The sequence below is a fragment of the Cetorhinus maximus genome, chromosome 23, assembly GCF_964194155.1.
Source record: "Cetorhinus maximus chromosome 23, sCetMax3.hap1.1, whole genome shotgun sequence".
Lineage (NCBI taxonomy): Eukaryota > Metazoa > Chordata > Chondrichthyes > Lamniformes > Cetorhinidae > Cetorhinus > Cetorhinus maximus.
In genome coordinates, this window is record NC_135901.1 from 51,032,435 (window position 1) to 51,048,070 (window position 15,636).

At 43.8% G+C, this 15,636-nt stretch overlaps 1 protein-coding gene across 1 annotated transcript; it reads right to left on the reverse strand.

The window, feature by feature from the left end:
* Positions 1 to 398: 398 nt before the first annotated feature.
* On the reverse strand, positions 399 to 9,163 carry LOC144698552 (uncharacterized). Its single transcript, XM_078570486.1, has 4 exons — positions 9,029 to 9,163; positions 4,540 to 5,453; positions 2,044 to 2,208; positions 399 to 1,473 (listed from the first exon to the last, which is right to left on the reverse strand). Exons 1-4 carry the CDS (start codon positions 9,143 to 9,145, stop codon positions 420 to 422), a joined length of 2,250 nt encoding a protein of 749 aa, XP_078426612.1. The 5' UTR covers positions 9,146 to 9,163; the 3' UTR covers positions 399 to 419.
* Positions 9,164 to 15,636: the final 6,473 nt, after the last annotated feature.

Genomic DNA, 15,636 nt, shown 5'->3' on the forward strand with positions numbered 1-15,636 from the left:
CTGCAGTCTGAACTTGCTGAGTATGTGGAGGCTGGATTGAGAAAGATGTGGGTTCAGGGCTCAGACAAGGGGGGAGTTAAGAGACAGTTTGTCTCAGTGGGCTAGTGGAAGGGAGGGAAGCAGCAGAAGCAGCTGATCGGATTGTCTCAATCTTAGTGACAAAGAAGCTCCATGAGCTCCTCACACTTGTTGTTGAGGGTGGAGGAGACAGGCGAGAGGGAGAGCCCTTCAAAAGGAACTAACTTGTGTTAGAGATATTAAAGAGGCTCAACACTGTCTGTTGAACACAAAACTTATTTATTTCATTTTTATTCATAATATTAACACCTATAATTGTGCTGGAGTTTATTAACATCAGCCGAAGCAGAACCCAATGAACATGGGGTTCAGTTCTGGATGTGAGTAAGAGCAAAATCCAATTACTGTTGTTGCTTGTAAACTCGCTGGTGTGTCAGCAGGTGAGATGACTGAGTGAATCCCTTCCCACACTCGGAGCAGGTGAATGGTCTCTCCCCAGTGTGAGTACGCAGATGTACAGTGAGGTGAGATGAATGCCTGAACCCAGCCCCACACTGAGAGCACTTGAATGGTCTCTCGTCAGTGTGAACACGTCGATGGGATATCAATTCCCTAGGACTTTTAAAGCAATTTCCGCAGTCTGGGCATTTAAAAGGTCTCTCAGCAGTGTGAACTCGCTGGTGTCTCAGCAGGTTAAATGACTGGGTGAATCCCTTCCCACACTCAGAGCAGGAGAATGGTCTCTCCCCAGTGTGAGTTCGCTGGTGCACAGTGAGTTGAGATGACCACCTGAACCCAGTCCCACACAGAGAGCACCTGAACGGTCTCTCCTCAGTGTGAACACGTTGATGAGATATCAGCTCTCCGGAACTCTTAAAGCACATTTCGCAGTCCGGACATTGAAAAGGTCTCTCCCCAGTGTGAACTCGCTGGTGTTTCTGTAGGGTGGATGAATCAGTGAATGCATTCCCACACTCAGGGCAGGCGAACTCTCCAGTATGAACTCGCTGGTGTTTCGACAAGATAGATGAGGTAGTGAATCCCTTTCCGCACTCAGGGCAGGTAAATGGCCTCTCTCCAGCATGAACTCGCTGGTGTTGCAGCAGGGTGGATGACCGAGTGAATCTCTTCCCACATTTGGAGCAGGTGAATGGTGTCTCCCCTGTGTGAACTTGCTGGTGTCTCAGCAGGTTGGATGATCGGGTGAATCCTTTCCCACACTTGGAGCAGGTGAACAGCCTCTCCCCAGTGTGAACTCGCTGGTGTGTCAGCAGGGTGGATGAGTGAATGAATCGCTTCCCACACTCAGAGCAGGTGAATGGCCTCTCCCCGGTGTGACTGCGCTGATGAATTTCCAGCTCCGAAGGGGTTCTGAATCCCTTCCCACAGTCCCCACATTTCCACGGTTTCCCCCTGCTGTGACTGTGCTTATGCCTCAACAGGCCAGATGATTGGCTGAAGCCTTGTCCACACACAGAACACATATACGGTTTCTCCCCACTGTGAACACTGCTTTTTCCTTCCATGTTCAAAATCCATTGATGTTCAGGATCTGATGAACAAAGTGACTCTGTCAGATTTGGTTGGTGTTTCCTGCCTCAAATTCCAGATCTTCAAAAATCCTGTAAAAAAAAAAATCATCACTGTAGGTTCAGGATTAAATATTCAGAAGAAACAAACATTACTCCTGGTTTGAGTTTGCTGTGTGTAAGTCCTCCCCTTCTAACCCCCTGGAAAAGGAGTTTCCAAAATCCATCCCTGTCAGTCCAGGACAGAAATACACAATATTCTCTCCTCCTGCTACCTGGACTAGGATGATCGCGCATGCGCCTTGCTGCACATTGCCCCCTATAACGATGGCGGCCGTTACCGCGGGCCTGAGACCTGAAGAGTCTCAGTTGTCGTTTTGGCGCAAACGCGAGACCGGAAGTTTCTAATTCGGGTCCGGAGGCCTGCACCGGGTGTTTATAAAGCTTTCGAGTCCACACTGACTCCATTTCTCTCCTGTACTCGGCTGTCACTCACCCTTTCCCGCCTCCTTCCTCCTTCAGCTCCCGCACTCCCCGGGCTTCAGGTATAACGACACTGCGCCTGAGCGGGGCGTCAGCTCGCGAGCCCCGCCTCTCATTCACTCCGATTGGCTGGAGGACCAGCCGCTCCTGCTCGGTCCTCCAGACCCGCCCCCTCTTCCTATTGGTCCAGAGCTGCCGTCAATCAGCCGGGCATTGTGACGGTTTCAGATGGTGAGGGCGGCCACAGACTCAGCCTGACTTGCTGATCCTTGGCAGCATTTTCTGTTTGGGAATTAGAGCTAGAGATGGATGGTCAGTTCCCCTCTGTCCGGGGGGGATTCACACTCATTTCCCTAGTGCACTGATTATCACCTTTACTTTACATGAGAAAGTCCCCGGTTCAATCCCGGCTGGAAGCTTTGTGTTTACAATTGTTACTGAGGAGGAATTAACAGTGAGTTTAGTTTCATGTCGAACAGGGGGACAGTTATTGTCTCATTCTTTAAAATCCCCTTCTTCACCTTTAAACAGGGAACGATAATTCAGAGAAAACTGATCCACTGTGACCCTGAAACAAGATCCTGCAGATGCTGGAAATCCGACCTCAAAACAGAAAATGTGGGAAACTCTCAGCAGGTCAAACAGCTTCTGTGGAGAGGGAAACAGAGTGAATGTTTCAGGTCGCTGGCTTTATATAGAAAATGGAAGAATTTAGAGATGTAATAGTTTACAAACAAGTACAGAGTCAGGGAAAAGAAGAGGGAAGAACAAACGGTCTTGTGATAGGATGGAAGGCTGGAGTGATTAAATGAGAAAGGGGATGATGATACAACATTGGGTGATAATGAGACAAGTAAATAAACTAATGGGACAAGAGGAGAAACAAAAGACAGGTCTAGAGGAGGGATAAATGGTAACAGCAGAACCGACTGTCTGAGAAAAATGGGAGTGGTGGCAATGATCTGAAATTGTTGAAATGAAGCTTGAGTCTAGGAGGTTGTGAAACGTCTAATAAAAGATGAGCTGCTGTTTCCCAAGCTTCCACTGAGCTTCATTGGAACAGTGCAGGAGGCCGAGGACAGAGAGTTCAGACCAAAAGTGATTCCTAGAATTAAAATAGTAAATGAGCAGAAGCTCAGGATCACAATTGCAGACTGAATGGTGATGTTCCACAAAACAGTCACCCAATCGGGAATTAGTCTCCTCAGTGTAAAGGAGATCACATTGTGAGCAGTGAAAACACAATACTGAATAGCAAGAAGTACAAGTAAATCACTGTGTCATCTGGAAAGTGTGTGGAAAATGCCCTGGAATGTGGGAAGGGAGGAGGTGACAATGAATCTGTTTCAATAAGTCTGTAACAGAGCAGTGCACTGTCGTTCTGCTGTACCTTATATTTTAAAGGGAATTTTCAGATATTTTTTCTCACTATGTGCTTGGGTTGTGGATGAGAATATTTCACTCTTCTCTGTTGATCTTATCCAGGAGGGCTGCTGTGGTAAGAAAGACTTGGTCTGTAAGACACGGTCACTGTGAGACTGATAATGGATCATTTTTCTATCTAAGTTCAGTGAGATCTGATCACTTACTGAGTCAATCTGTGAAATTGTAACTCAAATAGCCACAATTACTGCAGGTGATTCTCTGGCTACAATGAGATCGATAAGAAAGGAATCAGGAGTGTGCAGTCCCACCCAGCTGGACACCAGTGGAGAGGCAATGGAGGAGGATGGTTTGGTCAATGGTGTCAAAGACTGCGGACAGGCCGAGAAAGAAATGAGGGAGAGTTTGGGTGATCAACAGTTTAGTGGGAATAGGGTCGATGGAGTAGGAGGTGGGTTTCATGGACAAGATGAGCACTGAGGGGAAATGGGAGAGAAACTGGATAAAGATGTGGGTTCAGGGCTCAGACAAAGGGAAACTTTAGAGACAGTTTGTCCCAGTGGGTTAATGAAAGGGAGGGAAGCAACAAAGGCAGCTGATCGGATTGTTTCAATCTTAGTGACAAAGAAGCTCCATGAGCTCCTCACACTTATTGTTGGAGGTGAGGATGGAGGAGAGAGGGAGAGCTCCTCAAAAGGAACTAACTTGTGTCAGAGATATTGAAAAGATTCATCACACTGTGTTAAACACCAAGCGGATTGATTTGAATTTTATCCAGAATATTAAAACCTATAACTGGGCTGGAGTTCATTAACATCAGCGAAAACAAACCCCAATGAATACAGTTCAGTCCTGGATGTGATTAACAGCAAAATCCCATCACTGTAGTTACTTGTGAACTCGCTGGTGTGTTGTCAGGTGGGGTAACTGACTGAAACTTTTCCTACACTCAGAGCAAGTGAATGGTTTCTCCTCAGTGTGAACTCGCTGGTGTGTCTGCAAGTTCGATGACTGAGTGAATCCCTTCCCACACTTGGAGCAGGTGAACGGCCTCTGCCTAGTGTGAACTCGCTGGTAGTCAGTGAGGTCATTTGATCGCCTGAACCCAGTCCCACAGTGAGAGCACCTGAACGGTCTCTCATCAATGTGAACACGTTGATAGAGCAGCAGGTCCCCGGAACTTTTATAACGCTTCCTGCAGTCTGGGCATTTAAAAGGTCTCTTGTCAGTGTGAACTTGTTGGTGTCTCAGCAGGGTGGATAACTGAGTGAATCCTGTCCCACACTTGGAGCATGTGAATGGTCTCTCTCCAGTGTCAACCCACTGGTGTGTCAGCAGGTTGGATGACCGATTAAATCCCTTCCCACATTCAAAGCAGGTGAATAGCCACTCCCCAGTGTGAATTCGCTGGTGTTCAGTGAGTTGAGATGATCGTATAAACCCAGTTCCACACTGAGAGCACCTGAACGGTCTCTCATCAGTGTGAACACGTTGATGGGACATCAGTTCCCCAGAACTTTTAAAGCTCTTCCCGCAGTCCAGACATTTGAAAGGTCTCTCCCCTGTGTGAACTCGCTGGTGTGTCAGCAGGTTGGGTGACTGAGTGAATCCCTCCCCACACTCAGAGCAGGTGAATGGCCTCTCCCCAGTGTGAACTCGCTGGTGTGTCAGCAGGTGGTATAACCGAGTGAATCCCTTCCCACACTCGGAGCAGGTGAACGGTCTCTCCCCAGTGTGACTGCGCCGATGAGTTTCCAGCTGAACTGGGTAATTAAATCCCTTCCCACAATCTCCACATTTCCACAGCTTCTCTGCTTTGTGATGGCATTTATGTTCCGACAGGTCAGATGATTGGCTGAAGCCTCGCCCACACACCGGACATGTGTACAGTTTCTCCCCACTGTGAACGGTGCTTTTTCCTTCCATGTTCAAAATCTGATAATGTTCAGGTTCCGATAAATTGGGCAACTCGACTCTGTCAGATCCTGATGTGATGTTTGGTTTGAGTTTCCCAACCACAAATTCTCTCCTTCTGATACCCTGTGAAATTGATTTGAAACAAAAAAAAGGGAGTGAGAGAGAACCCATAAAAACACAAAGGCAGGTTGTGAAATTGAGCTGAATGAATCTGGGAATTTGTGGGGCCGGCACGAGGGAAAAGTGACCATGAAAACTGCTGGATTGTCATAAAAACCCAACTGGTTCACTAATGTCCTTCAGGGAAGGGAACCGGTCATGCTTCCTGGGTCTATACAAAATTCTGGCCTCTATTGGAGTAGAGAAAGAGAGAGAGAGAGAGATGGGAGATGCAGGTGGCAAGCAAGATTTTGTATCACTGCAACTCGACCAGAACTTTTGATAGAATCTCCCAAACCATCAAACTCCTCCACCTAGAAGGGCCAGTGTAACAGGCGTATGTGAACACCATCACTTCCAAGTTCCCCTCCAAGTCACACACCGAGCTGACTTGTCTGACCTCCAGTACTGGATGAGGAGAAATTTCCTCCATTTAAAAATTGTGAAGACCAAAGTCATTGTCTTCATTCCCCGCTACAAACTCCACTCCCTTGACACCGACTCCATCCCTCTCCCTGACAACTGTCTGAGACTGAACCAGACTGTTCACAACCATGGTGAAATATTTCACCCCAAGATGAGCTTCCAAACAAAAATCCACATCTTCACCAAGACCGTCTATTTTCACTCAGTAACATCGCCGACTCAGCCCTCGTCTCAGCTCATCTGCCTTTTGAGGATGAGAGTTCCAAAGATTCACTACCCTCTAAGAGAAAAGCAGTCCCCTTATCTCTGTCCTAAATGTGCGCCCCCTTATTTTTAATCAGTGACCCCCCCATTCTGAATTCTCCCTCAAGAGGAAATTTCCTCGCCACAACAATCCTGTCAAGGCCCCTCAGGATCTTAAAGGTTTGAATCAAGTCACATCTTCCCCTTCTAAACTCCAGTGGATACAAGCTTAACCTGTCCAATCTTTCCTCATAACACAATCCGCCCATTCCTGGTATTAGTCTAGTAACCTTTTTCTAAGCAGCATCTAACACATTTACATGTTTCCTGAAATAAGGAGACCAGTACTGTACACAGTTCTCCAGATGTGGTCTCACCAGTGCCCTGTCCAACTGAAGCATAACCACTGTACTTTTGTTCTCAATTCCCCTCACAATGAAGGATAACATTCTATTAGCATTCCTAATTACCCGTTGTACCTGCATACTAACCTTTTGTGATTCATGCACTAGGACACCCAGATCCCCCTGAATCTCAAGAGCTCTGCAATCTCTCACCATTTAGATATGTTTTTTTATTCTGCCTGCCAAGATGAACAATTCCACATTTGCCCACATTACACTCCATTTGCCAGATCTTTGCCACTCACTTAACCTATCTATGTCCCTTTGTAGCCTCATGTCCTCTTCACAGCTTAATTTCCTACCTTTGTGTCATCAGCAAATTTAGCAACCATACCCTTGGTCCCTTCATCCAAGTCCTTTATATAAACTGTAAAAAGTTGAGGCTCCAGTACTAATCCCAGTGGCACACCATTCATTACATCTCACCAACCAGAAAAACACACATTTATGCCAACTCTGTTTCCTGTTAGCTAGCCAATCTTCTACCCATGCCGATATGTTACCCACTACACCATGAGCTTTTATTTTCCACAATAACCTTTGATGTGGAACCTTTATCAAATGCCTTCTGGAAATCTACATGCAGCACATCCAGCGATTCCCCTTCATCCACAGCACACATGACTCCAAAGAACTCCATTAAATTGGTTAAACATGATTTCCCTTTCACAAAACCATATTGACTCTGCCTGATTACCTTTAATTTTTCTTCATGCTCTGCTACAATGTCTTTAATAATAGCTTCTAACATTTTGCCTACAACAGACATTAAGCTAACTGGTCTGTAATTTCCTGCTTTCTGTCTCCCTCCCTTTTTGAATAAAGGAGTTACATTTGCTAATTTCCAATCTAATGGAACCTCCCTGAGTCTAGGGAATTTTAATAAATTAAAACCAATGCATCAACTATGTCACTAGCCACTTCTTTTAAGACCCTATGATGAAGTCCATCAGGAACCGGGGACTTGTCAGCCCACAGCTTCAACAATTTGCTCAGTACCACTTCACTGGTGATTGTAATTTTCTTGAGTTCCTCCCTCCCTTCCAGGTCCCGATTTACACCTATTTTTTGGGATGTTACTTTGATCCTATTTTCTGAAGACCAATGTAAATACCTGTTTAATTCATCTGCCAGCTCCTTATTTTCCATTATTAATTTACAGACTCACTTTCTATAGGACCAATGCTCACTTTCATAACTCTTTTCATTTTTCAATGTCTATAGAACTTCTTTTCTTATCTTACTATCTGCCTTTATCTTTCTAGCTGGCTTTCACTCATACTCTAATTTTCCCATCATTATAAATCCCTTCATCATCCTTTGCAGTTTTAAAATATTCTCACCAATCTTCTGATCTGCCATCCATCTTTGCGCAATTTCCTTTAAGTTTGATATTATCTTTAACTTTCTGAGTTAACTACATGTGAGGGTCATCCCCTTGAAACTTTTCTCTCTTGTTTGAATGTATCTATTTATTCTGTGTATTCTGAAATATCCCCTCAAATGTCTGCCACTGCATCTCCATTGGCCCATCCCCTTACCTAATTTGCCAGTTCACTTCCGCTAGCGCTATTGGAAAAACTTAGCAGGTCAGGCAGTATCTGTGGAGAGTGAAACAAAGAGTTAACATTTCAGGGTGTGCAGAATGAAATATGGGGAATAAAGATGGTGCAAAATCTGATGGGCCATCTAAGCTCAGAAGTGGAAGAGAAATGGACTATAGCACAGGAAAAACAATTCCTGACTATGAAAGATACTGTGGGAAGATAAAGCTGGGAAGCCAGCAGCACATGGTCAGTGAATGGGCAGTGGTGGACACCTCATTGAGACAGTCGGCAGGATTAACAGTAAAATCCTAAACACAGCTAAACTACACACAATATTAGAGACAGAGGAAGTTAGACAATGGTAGAGAGGTGATCAGGGAGGGCAGAGGCGAAACAGAGCAATGGATGGTCATGGGTTCAGATCCACAGGAAAGGACTCACACCAGCCCCAGAGCAATGGAACCTCTCACAGAAACAGAGCTCAGAACTAAAAACTCGAAATTGTGGATGAATGGTACTTTGAAATACTCGCTTCTGAAACATTTTCACCATTTTTAAATTTAAAATCTCCTGCTGGAGCCTGCAGCTGGAAAGATATAAGCACTGGAGTCAGAGAAAAGTCTCCTAGTTGAGGAAATACCCGGGGGGCGGGGTGATGTCACCGTGTAATTGTCGATGTGTGATGATGTCACAGACACACACACAGAACATCTGGGTCTGTGCAAACCGGTGATCACCACACATTATGAAGGATGTGAGGATCCTGAGGTTTATATGAGCCAGTTAAAGGCTGTTTCCATAAACTAATCGTAAAATGATGCAAGGACACAGTTTAAAGATTTTGGGCAAGATCTACCGGAGAGATATGAGGAAGAAATTTTACACAGTGAGTGCTAATGACCTAGAACATATTGCTTACACTCAGAGGCTGATAATATCCAGGTCCTGATGAATCGAGTGATTCCATCAGACTTTGAGGTGATGTTTGGTTTGAATTTCCTATCTGCAAAACCTCATCTTCTAACATCCTATACATGGAGTACTAAAAATCCATTCCTGTCAGTCTAGGGTAGAAATTGAGAAGAGAAACATTTCTCCTGGTCTGAGTTTGCTGTGTGTAAATCCTCCCGTTCTAACCCCCTGTAAAAGGAGTTTCCAAAATCCATCCCTGTCAGTCCTGGACAGAAATTAACATTCTCTCCTCCTGCTACCGGGACCAGGATGACCGCGCATGCGCCCTGCTGCACATTGCCCCCTATAAAGATGGCGGCCGTTACCCCCGGCCTGGCGAAGGGAGAAATCCAGATTTTTATCGGCCTGTTCTCTGCAAATACAAGACCGGTACCTTGTTATTTGGGATCTGTGGCCTGCACTGTCTCTTTATGAAGCCTCCCTGCCCACTCCGCTGGCTCCATTCCTCCTCACACATCCACTAACTCTGTTAGTTTCCTCCATTCGACATTCACTCACGCTCTCAGCACCTTCAGTCACAGACCAGCACTGCGCATGCTCGTGAAACAGACCGCAATGCGCATGCTCCAAAGACTAGTCGATGAACGCATGCGCATCGAGCTTCTCTAGTGAATATAGGGCACATTCTGAGCCGCAGCGAATGCTGGGTGTCCGCTCCGCCATTGAACGTCGATATATAGAATCAAAATCTATGTCCTCTGATCAGAATACGATGGGGGCCATAGGGCCAACATTTCAAATTGTTGAGTAAACTGATGCAGCGACCAAATTGCACTGACATCCGCAACAATCCTCTCCTGGATGTAACTAGTAACAGCAGAACAAACTCTTACAGTTAGATCTGGACTCACTAAAGTCTCAGCAGATGGGGTGAACTGATGATATTTCTTCAATATACATGGAATATTTAAACCGTGTCTTGCCATTAGCAATGCTTCAATTGTGGATCAAATCCTTTGAACTTTTAAAGCTGGAGTGTTAACTTGTGGGCTAACTGAATAAATCCTTTCACATGCATGAAGTATCTGAATGGTCTCTCACCACTGAGACTGTGTTGCGGTGTCAGTAAATGAGTTGATAGGGTGAATCCCTTTCCATTTCCAGCTGGTGAACAATATGTTAACATTGTGAGTTTACTTATACGGTTTCAGCTCAGACATGGATCTTGGAGTCTACTGATCATGGATTCCACATTCTTAACACAAATCATTTAAAGAAAATCAAAATACTGCAGATGCCGGCTATATGAAATGAAACAGAAAATGCTGCAATTCTCAGCAGATCTGATAGCGTCTCTGGAGAGAGAAACATCGTTTTTATTTCAGGTCTGCAACATTTCATCAGAACTGCGCTGCATCTGAACTGTTAATTCTGCCTCTCAATCCAAAGATGCTGCCAGATGTGGTCAGGGAACTCAAGAATAAAAAGGAAGTCCCTTTTGAGGAATCGAATCCGAGGAGAATGAAGGGTGAACTGTCCAACTGAACAGAGATAGGCAAGGCACCTTTCCCTTCTTTAAGATGCTGGAACATTGGCTCTAATGTTATCAGTGAAATTAACTGATCTGAGACATTGAAAGGATTCCCGTTACTGCACATCAGGAATTCAAACCTAATATCGGCTTCAGGACAATCAGAATACTTGGTAACAGACAAGACACCGAAATGCTCGAAGGGAGACGGCACTGGGTGTAGGAGAGCTGGTTCCCAGTGATATGGATGTGTCTGCAGTGGGTAGGATCAGACTGTTTCCATGTATCCACAATGAATGTCCCCCTTTCGGTTAACAGCCGAACGCGCTGACCAATTTCGCCACAGAGACTAATGAAAGCATTATTGGCAATTCCTAACTTTAGCAAACTGCCTTCAGAATTAATTATCAGTTAAATGAAATAAAAATCATTCAATCATTTCCACGTTTCTTATTTCAGTTCGTTTGCAAACACTCACTAAATTTGCAATATGAAATTGAACAATAATTGGCCAAGTTGGTGACATCCTTGTTTTCGGGGTGTTTGCCTCTCCTTTGCCCTCTGTCACTCTCGGTGTATGTGTTTGTGTGTGTTCCTCTGTCTATGTCAATATAGTTCAGTTCCCCGAGGGGTTGAACACATTTGTCCCATCACAAACTTTATTCACATTAGTTGTGCAGTTTCATATCAAAATGTCACAAAGAAAAATATCAGGATGGAAGATGCAGTTAAAAAAGTGGAAGATTCAGCGAGAAGTTTTCTTCTCCTTTAACACGAGAGTTGGAACCAGATCTGGGAGATATTTGTGCCGGTGTAAACAATGAAAGCTCCCCTATTACCTCTATATTTTGCCTTACACCATCATCCCGACAGTTGGTGCTATGCAACCGATCACAACCCTTCCCTCATTCCATATCTTCACCTCTGTATTTGGTTTTGACCTGTTGCACGGATGACATTAACGACACTGATGCAATACTCCACTGATTCTGGCAGAGCTTTTATGCGTTTTGAGGTTTTAATCAGCTAAATTTTTAGCAATTTGCACGAGGGCGATAAATCATTGTTCCCTGACCGGGAATCGAACCCAGGCAGCGGTGAAAGTGCCAAATGCTGACCACTAGACCACCAGGGAAGATGCCTGTATCTTCTATTTTCATTTCAGGCCTCTTTCACCAGAGGGACGTTTCTCCCACAAAATGACACGTTTATGTAAAATACAAACAACATTCATTGTCACACAGTTCAGGGTGACATTGGGTCCTTAAGCGACAAAAGAAAAAAAGAAATTGCAACCTCTCCTGTTACCCAGCGAGTTCCAACAGTAATGATTTTTTCTGAGGATCAATTTCAAATATAATTTAACAAATGATCAACCATGTACCATTGCACATTCCAAATCTATGAAGTTATTGGATTCAAATAAACCCATTAATTATTCTCTCTTCCTCAGCTCTCCAGTGAGTAAGACAGGGAAAAGCAGCAATATCTGGGCCCGCACTCACCTGCTGCCAGTTTAAAAGTACGTTTACTTTGCTCAGTGTTTATTCTGTGAAATTATGAAGAGAGAACATAACGTGGTTGTAGGATACTGTGTTCAGTTAATGTTCCACAGTAAACAGGTACAACTCAACCACTTGACAACGTTTCTGCCCCGGATTCCAACCAGGGCGCCTTTATTGTGCAAGGCGAATGTGATAACCACTACACCACAGAAACACAGCAGGAGACAGTACCCCATACCCCTGATTACAATGCAGTCCTGCAGTAGCACTTTGGGTCTTTGATTTGAAGAAAGGGATTTCAGCTATTCTCATTAGGAATGCTGGAGACAGACTGATCAACAATGTCATCATCAAATGGTACAACATGTTGGAAAATCATTCGATCATCATATCTATCCAAACCCGGGGCACGACGGGAAGAGCACTGAATCCTAACCACTAAACCGACCCGTGCCAGCTTCTGTTGTGAAGAGGAACCAATTAGTCTCAATTTACTTCTTTGTTTTCATAAACATGATGTTTATCTATTTCAATAGCTGTCCAATTCACTTCCGAAGAAGCAGTTTCTGCAGAATCCATGCAGTTTGCCTCAATTAAAATAGTTTCTCTGATCCAAAAACATGGTGAGTTGGACTTAGGTTCCTGATACTGGTTTTGTTATAATTATTACTTATTTACACAATTGATTTCATATTGAATTTATAAAAGACGTTTATTCTGATTCAGCATGTCCTTATTCTTTCTGAGTTTATATCGACATTCTCAATACGTTTCCTCTTTAACCTGCCAACCGAGTCTGTTACAGAACAGGGATAAAAACAAACATACCTGGAAAAACTCAGCAGGTCTGGCAGCATCTGCGGAGAGGAACACAGTTAACGTTTCGAGTCCGTATGACTCTTTATCAGAACTCAGGGTTAAATAATTGTTTCAGATTGTCCCTCTTCATAGAACAGGGATAAATGATTGTTACAGATATCCAAAGGTCCGGTTTGATCACATGCTTAAACAGATAGTTTAACTGGTTTAAAATAATTTAGATCTGGGAATGGAATGTCATACAGGATAACTATTTATCTTGGAAACAGGAAAGCGAGTCACTGTGCAATACAAATCCAATGGTGCTCATTTTGAAATTTGGTGAATGCTAGCAGATGTACAGGAATGAAGGAACATGGAAGTCAGGCAGGAAAAACACACGGGAGAGTTTGGAAGATTTTTGACTTCATTTGATCAGTAATTTATTCTGGAGACACCGAAAGGGAAGAAAAGGAAACAGTGCAGTCGGCAGGATTTAAACCTACGTGGGAAGATTCCCAATGGGTTTCGAATCCAACCTTAACCACTCGGCCACAGCAATGAGCCTTCAATGAGTATTAATGTTGTTCATATAAAATCTTGGGATGGCTACAGCAGAGGAAGAGGACATTCGGCCCGATTGATTCCAAATCACCCTGAAAATTATACTGCCTTGTTCTTCCGACCAAAATAAAGCACTGCAAACGTCAGTGCCCGGAAAACCAAGCCTGACATATTTGCTCAGGTGAGGAACCAGCTGAAGCTTTCAATATTGATTTTCTTAACTCTGAGTTTCCAAATGGGAATTGGACAATGGCTTGAAAGCGAAAAAAAACAGGGTTAAGAAGAAAGAGAAGGAAATTGAGATTAATTAGAAAGCTCTTTGTACAAAACTGACATAGACACGATGGGTGGAAGGTCCTCTTACTGCGCTGTGCCATTTGATGATGACATTGTTGATCAGTCTGTCTCCAGCATTCCTAATGAGAACAGCCGAATTCCATTTCTTCAAAACAAAGACCCAAAGTGCTGCTGCATGACGTCACCGTTTAACATTCCAGACAGCTCCATTGGGATCTTTACAGCGCAGGGTTTATAGAGGCGAGTGGGGGTCATAGACACTTCACATGTGATAGTGCAGCAGTTTAAAACCTGGCAAGAGCATTGTCCAAGCGTGTTTATTTAAGTGTGAGTGGAAGAGCAATCATTTACCTTTGTTGTAAATATAAACATCCTGCTGACTAAGGTTTTTACCTTTTGTTATTTTAACCCAATTAATTTTAATTTCAATAGAAGAAAACCCATCCAAATACACACGTATTTTCTGATTTCCATTCAACAAAAACTGTGCCAAGTTAGTGACATCCTTGCTTTCTGCGCCCCTGTCTCCCCTTAGGCCTCTGTCACTATCGATGCATATCTCTGTGTGTATGCCTCTGTGATTATCAATGTGGTTCAGTTCCCTGAGGGGTGGAAGCGTTTTTAAAATCACAAATTTTATTTACATTAGTTGTGCAACTTCATGGTCAAAAGTTGCAGAGAGAAGCAGCAGCGTAAAAGGTAAAAGAGGAGATTGGGCCTTTCTATGTGTGCCTTACAACAATTTATATTTATAAAGCACGTTTAACGTAATGAAACTTCACAAGGCGTTCCCCAAGATCATTATATAACAAAGTGTGACACCGAGCCACATATGCGGTCAGATAATTAAAAGCTTGGTCAAAGGGGGAGACTTTAAGAACTGTCTTAAAGGAGGAAAGTATCGATTTCATATTCCAGCTAACAGCAATAGTTCTTCTCATTGGTGAAGAAGTCACCTGTGTTCAACCTAAACAGACCATTTGGTCGGAGCAAGTTGTCTCTGGTGGAAAAGATCTGAGATGAAAAAATAACATGTCAACAGCAGCCTCCATAAGTCAAATTTCAAGCCTTATTGGTAGTTTCCCTCGTGGCACAGTGGCTATGATTCGGTACTTTCATTGGACCAACAGCATTTAGGTTGGAGGGTTTTGGAAATTGAAAGTTGCACATGAGCAGCTTGTGGGACTATTTCTCCTCACTGTCAATTTCATGTTCCAGCTCACAGCAACCGTTGTTTTCATTGTCTGAAGAAGTCGTTTTTTGCTGAACCTAAACCTCAACTGAAATGGAAAAAAGGGCAAAAGCTGTAGATAAGCCAAACCGAAAGTGCATTGGACAGCTTGTATGGTGGTCTAGTGGTTAGGATTGAACGCTCTTCGACGTTCCCAATCAGGGAATCAAGATTTATTGATCTTGTGGAGTTGTTAAAACGATTTCTTGGAAACATTTAACAGCCCCACCGGAATCAGTGGAGTGAGGGTTGAAGCATTGCCTCAGCTGCAAATCTTACACTTGAGAACAAATACAGTGAAAAGCTTTAGAAAGTTGGTGTGATTTTATTTGTGACTCTCTCACTCGGGTATTCTGTAAATGCTACTCGGAGGTTTAGTAATCGGGATATAATCTACCTGCGTTTCCCTGAGCCTGTGCTCGGTGTATGGGGAGGTTTGGCCCGGGTTGCTTTTCTGCTTTTCCCTGTCTCACTCACTGTGGAGCTGAGGAAGAGAGATTAATTGATGGCTTTCTTTGAATCCAATAATTTCCTAGATTTCTAATGTATTCGATGAAGGCATTTAGTAGATTCAAATCTTTTCTCATTATATGTGTTTGTGTGTTTGCTTTTTGTGTGGGAGTTCACTGGATAACAGTAGATCTGGTACCATTTTGGGGATATTATTTTGCAGCCCAAGTACCCGGTGA

What these genes read in the sequence shown, in the direction of transcription:
- LOC144698552 (XM_078570486.1), bottom strand. Translation starts at nt 9,145, where the DNA reads ATGTATAGGATGTTAGAAGATGAGGTTTTGCAGATAGGAAATTCAAAC. An exon ending in GATATTATCAGCCTCTGAGT is followed by an intron (nt 5,454 to 9,028) that starts GTAAGCAATATG and finishes TCAATTTCACAG; the next exon opens with GGTATCAGAAGGAGAGAATT. An exon ending in ATTGATGAGAGACCGTTCAG is followed by an intron (nt 2,209 to 4,539) that starts GTGCTCTCACTG and finishes CTGGACCAATAG; the next exon opens with GAAGAGGGGGCGGGTCTGGA.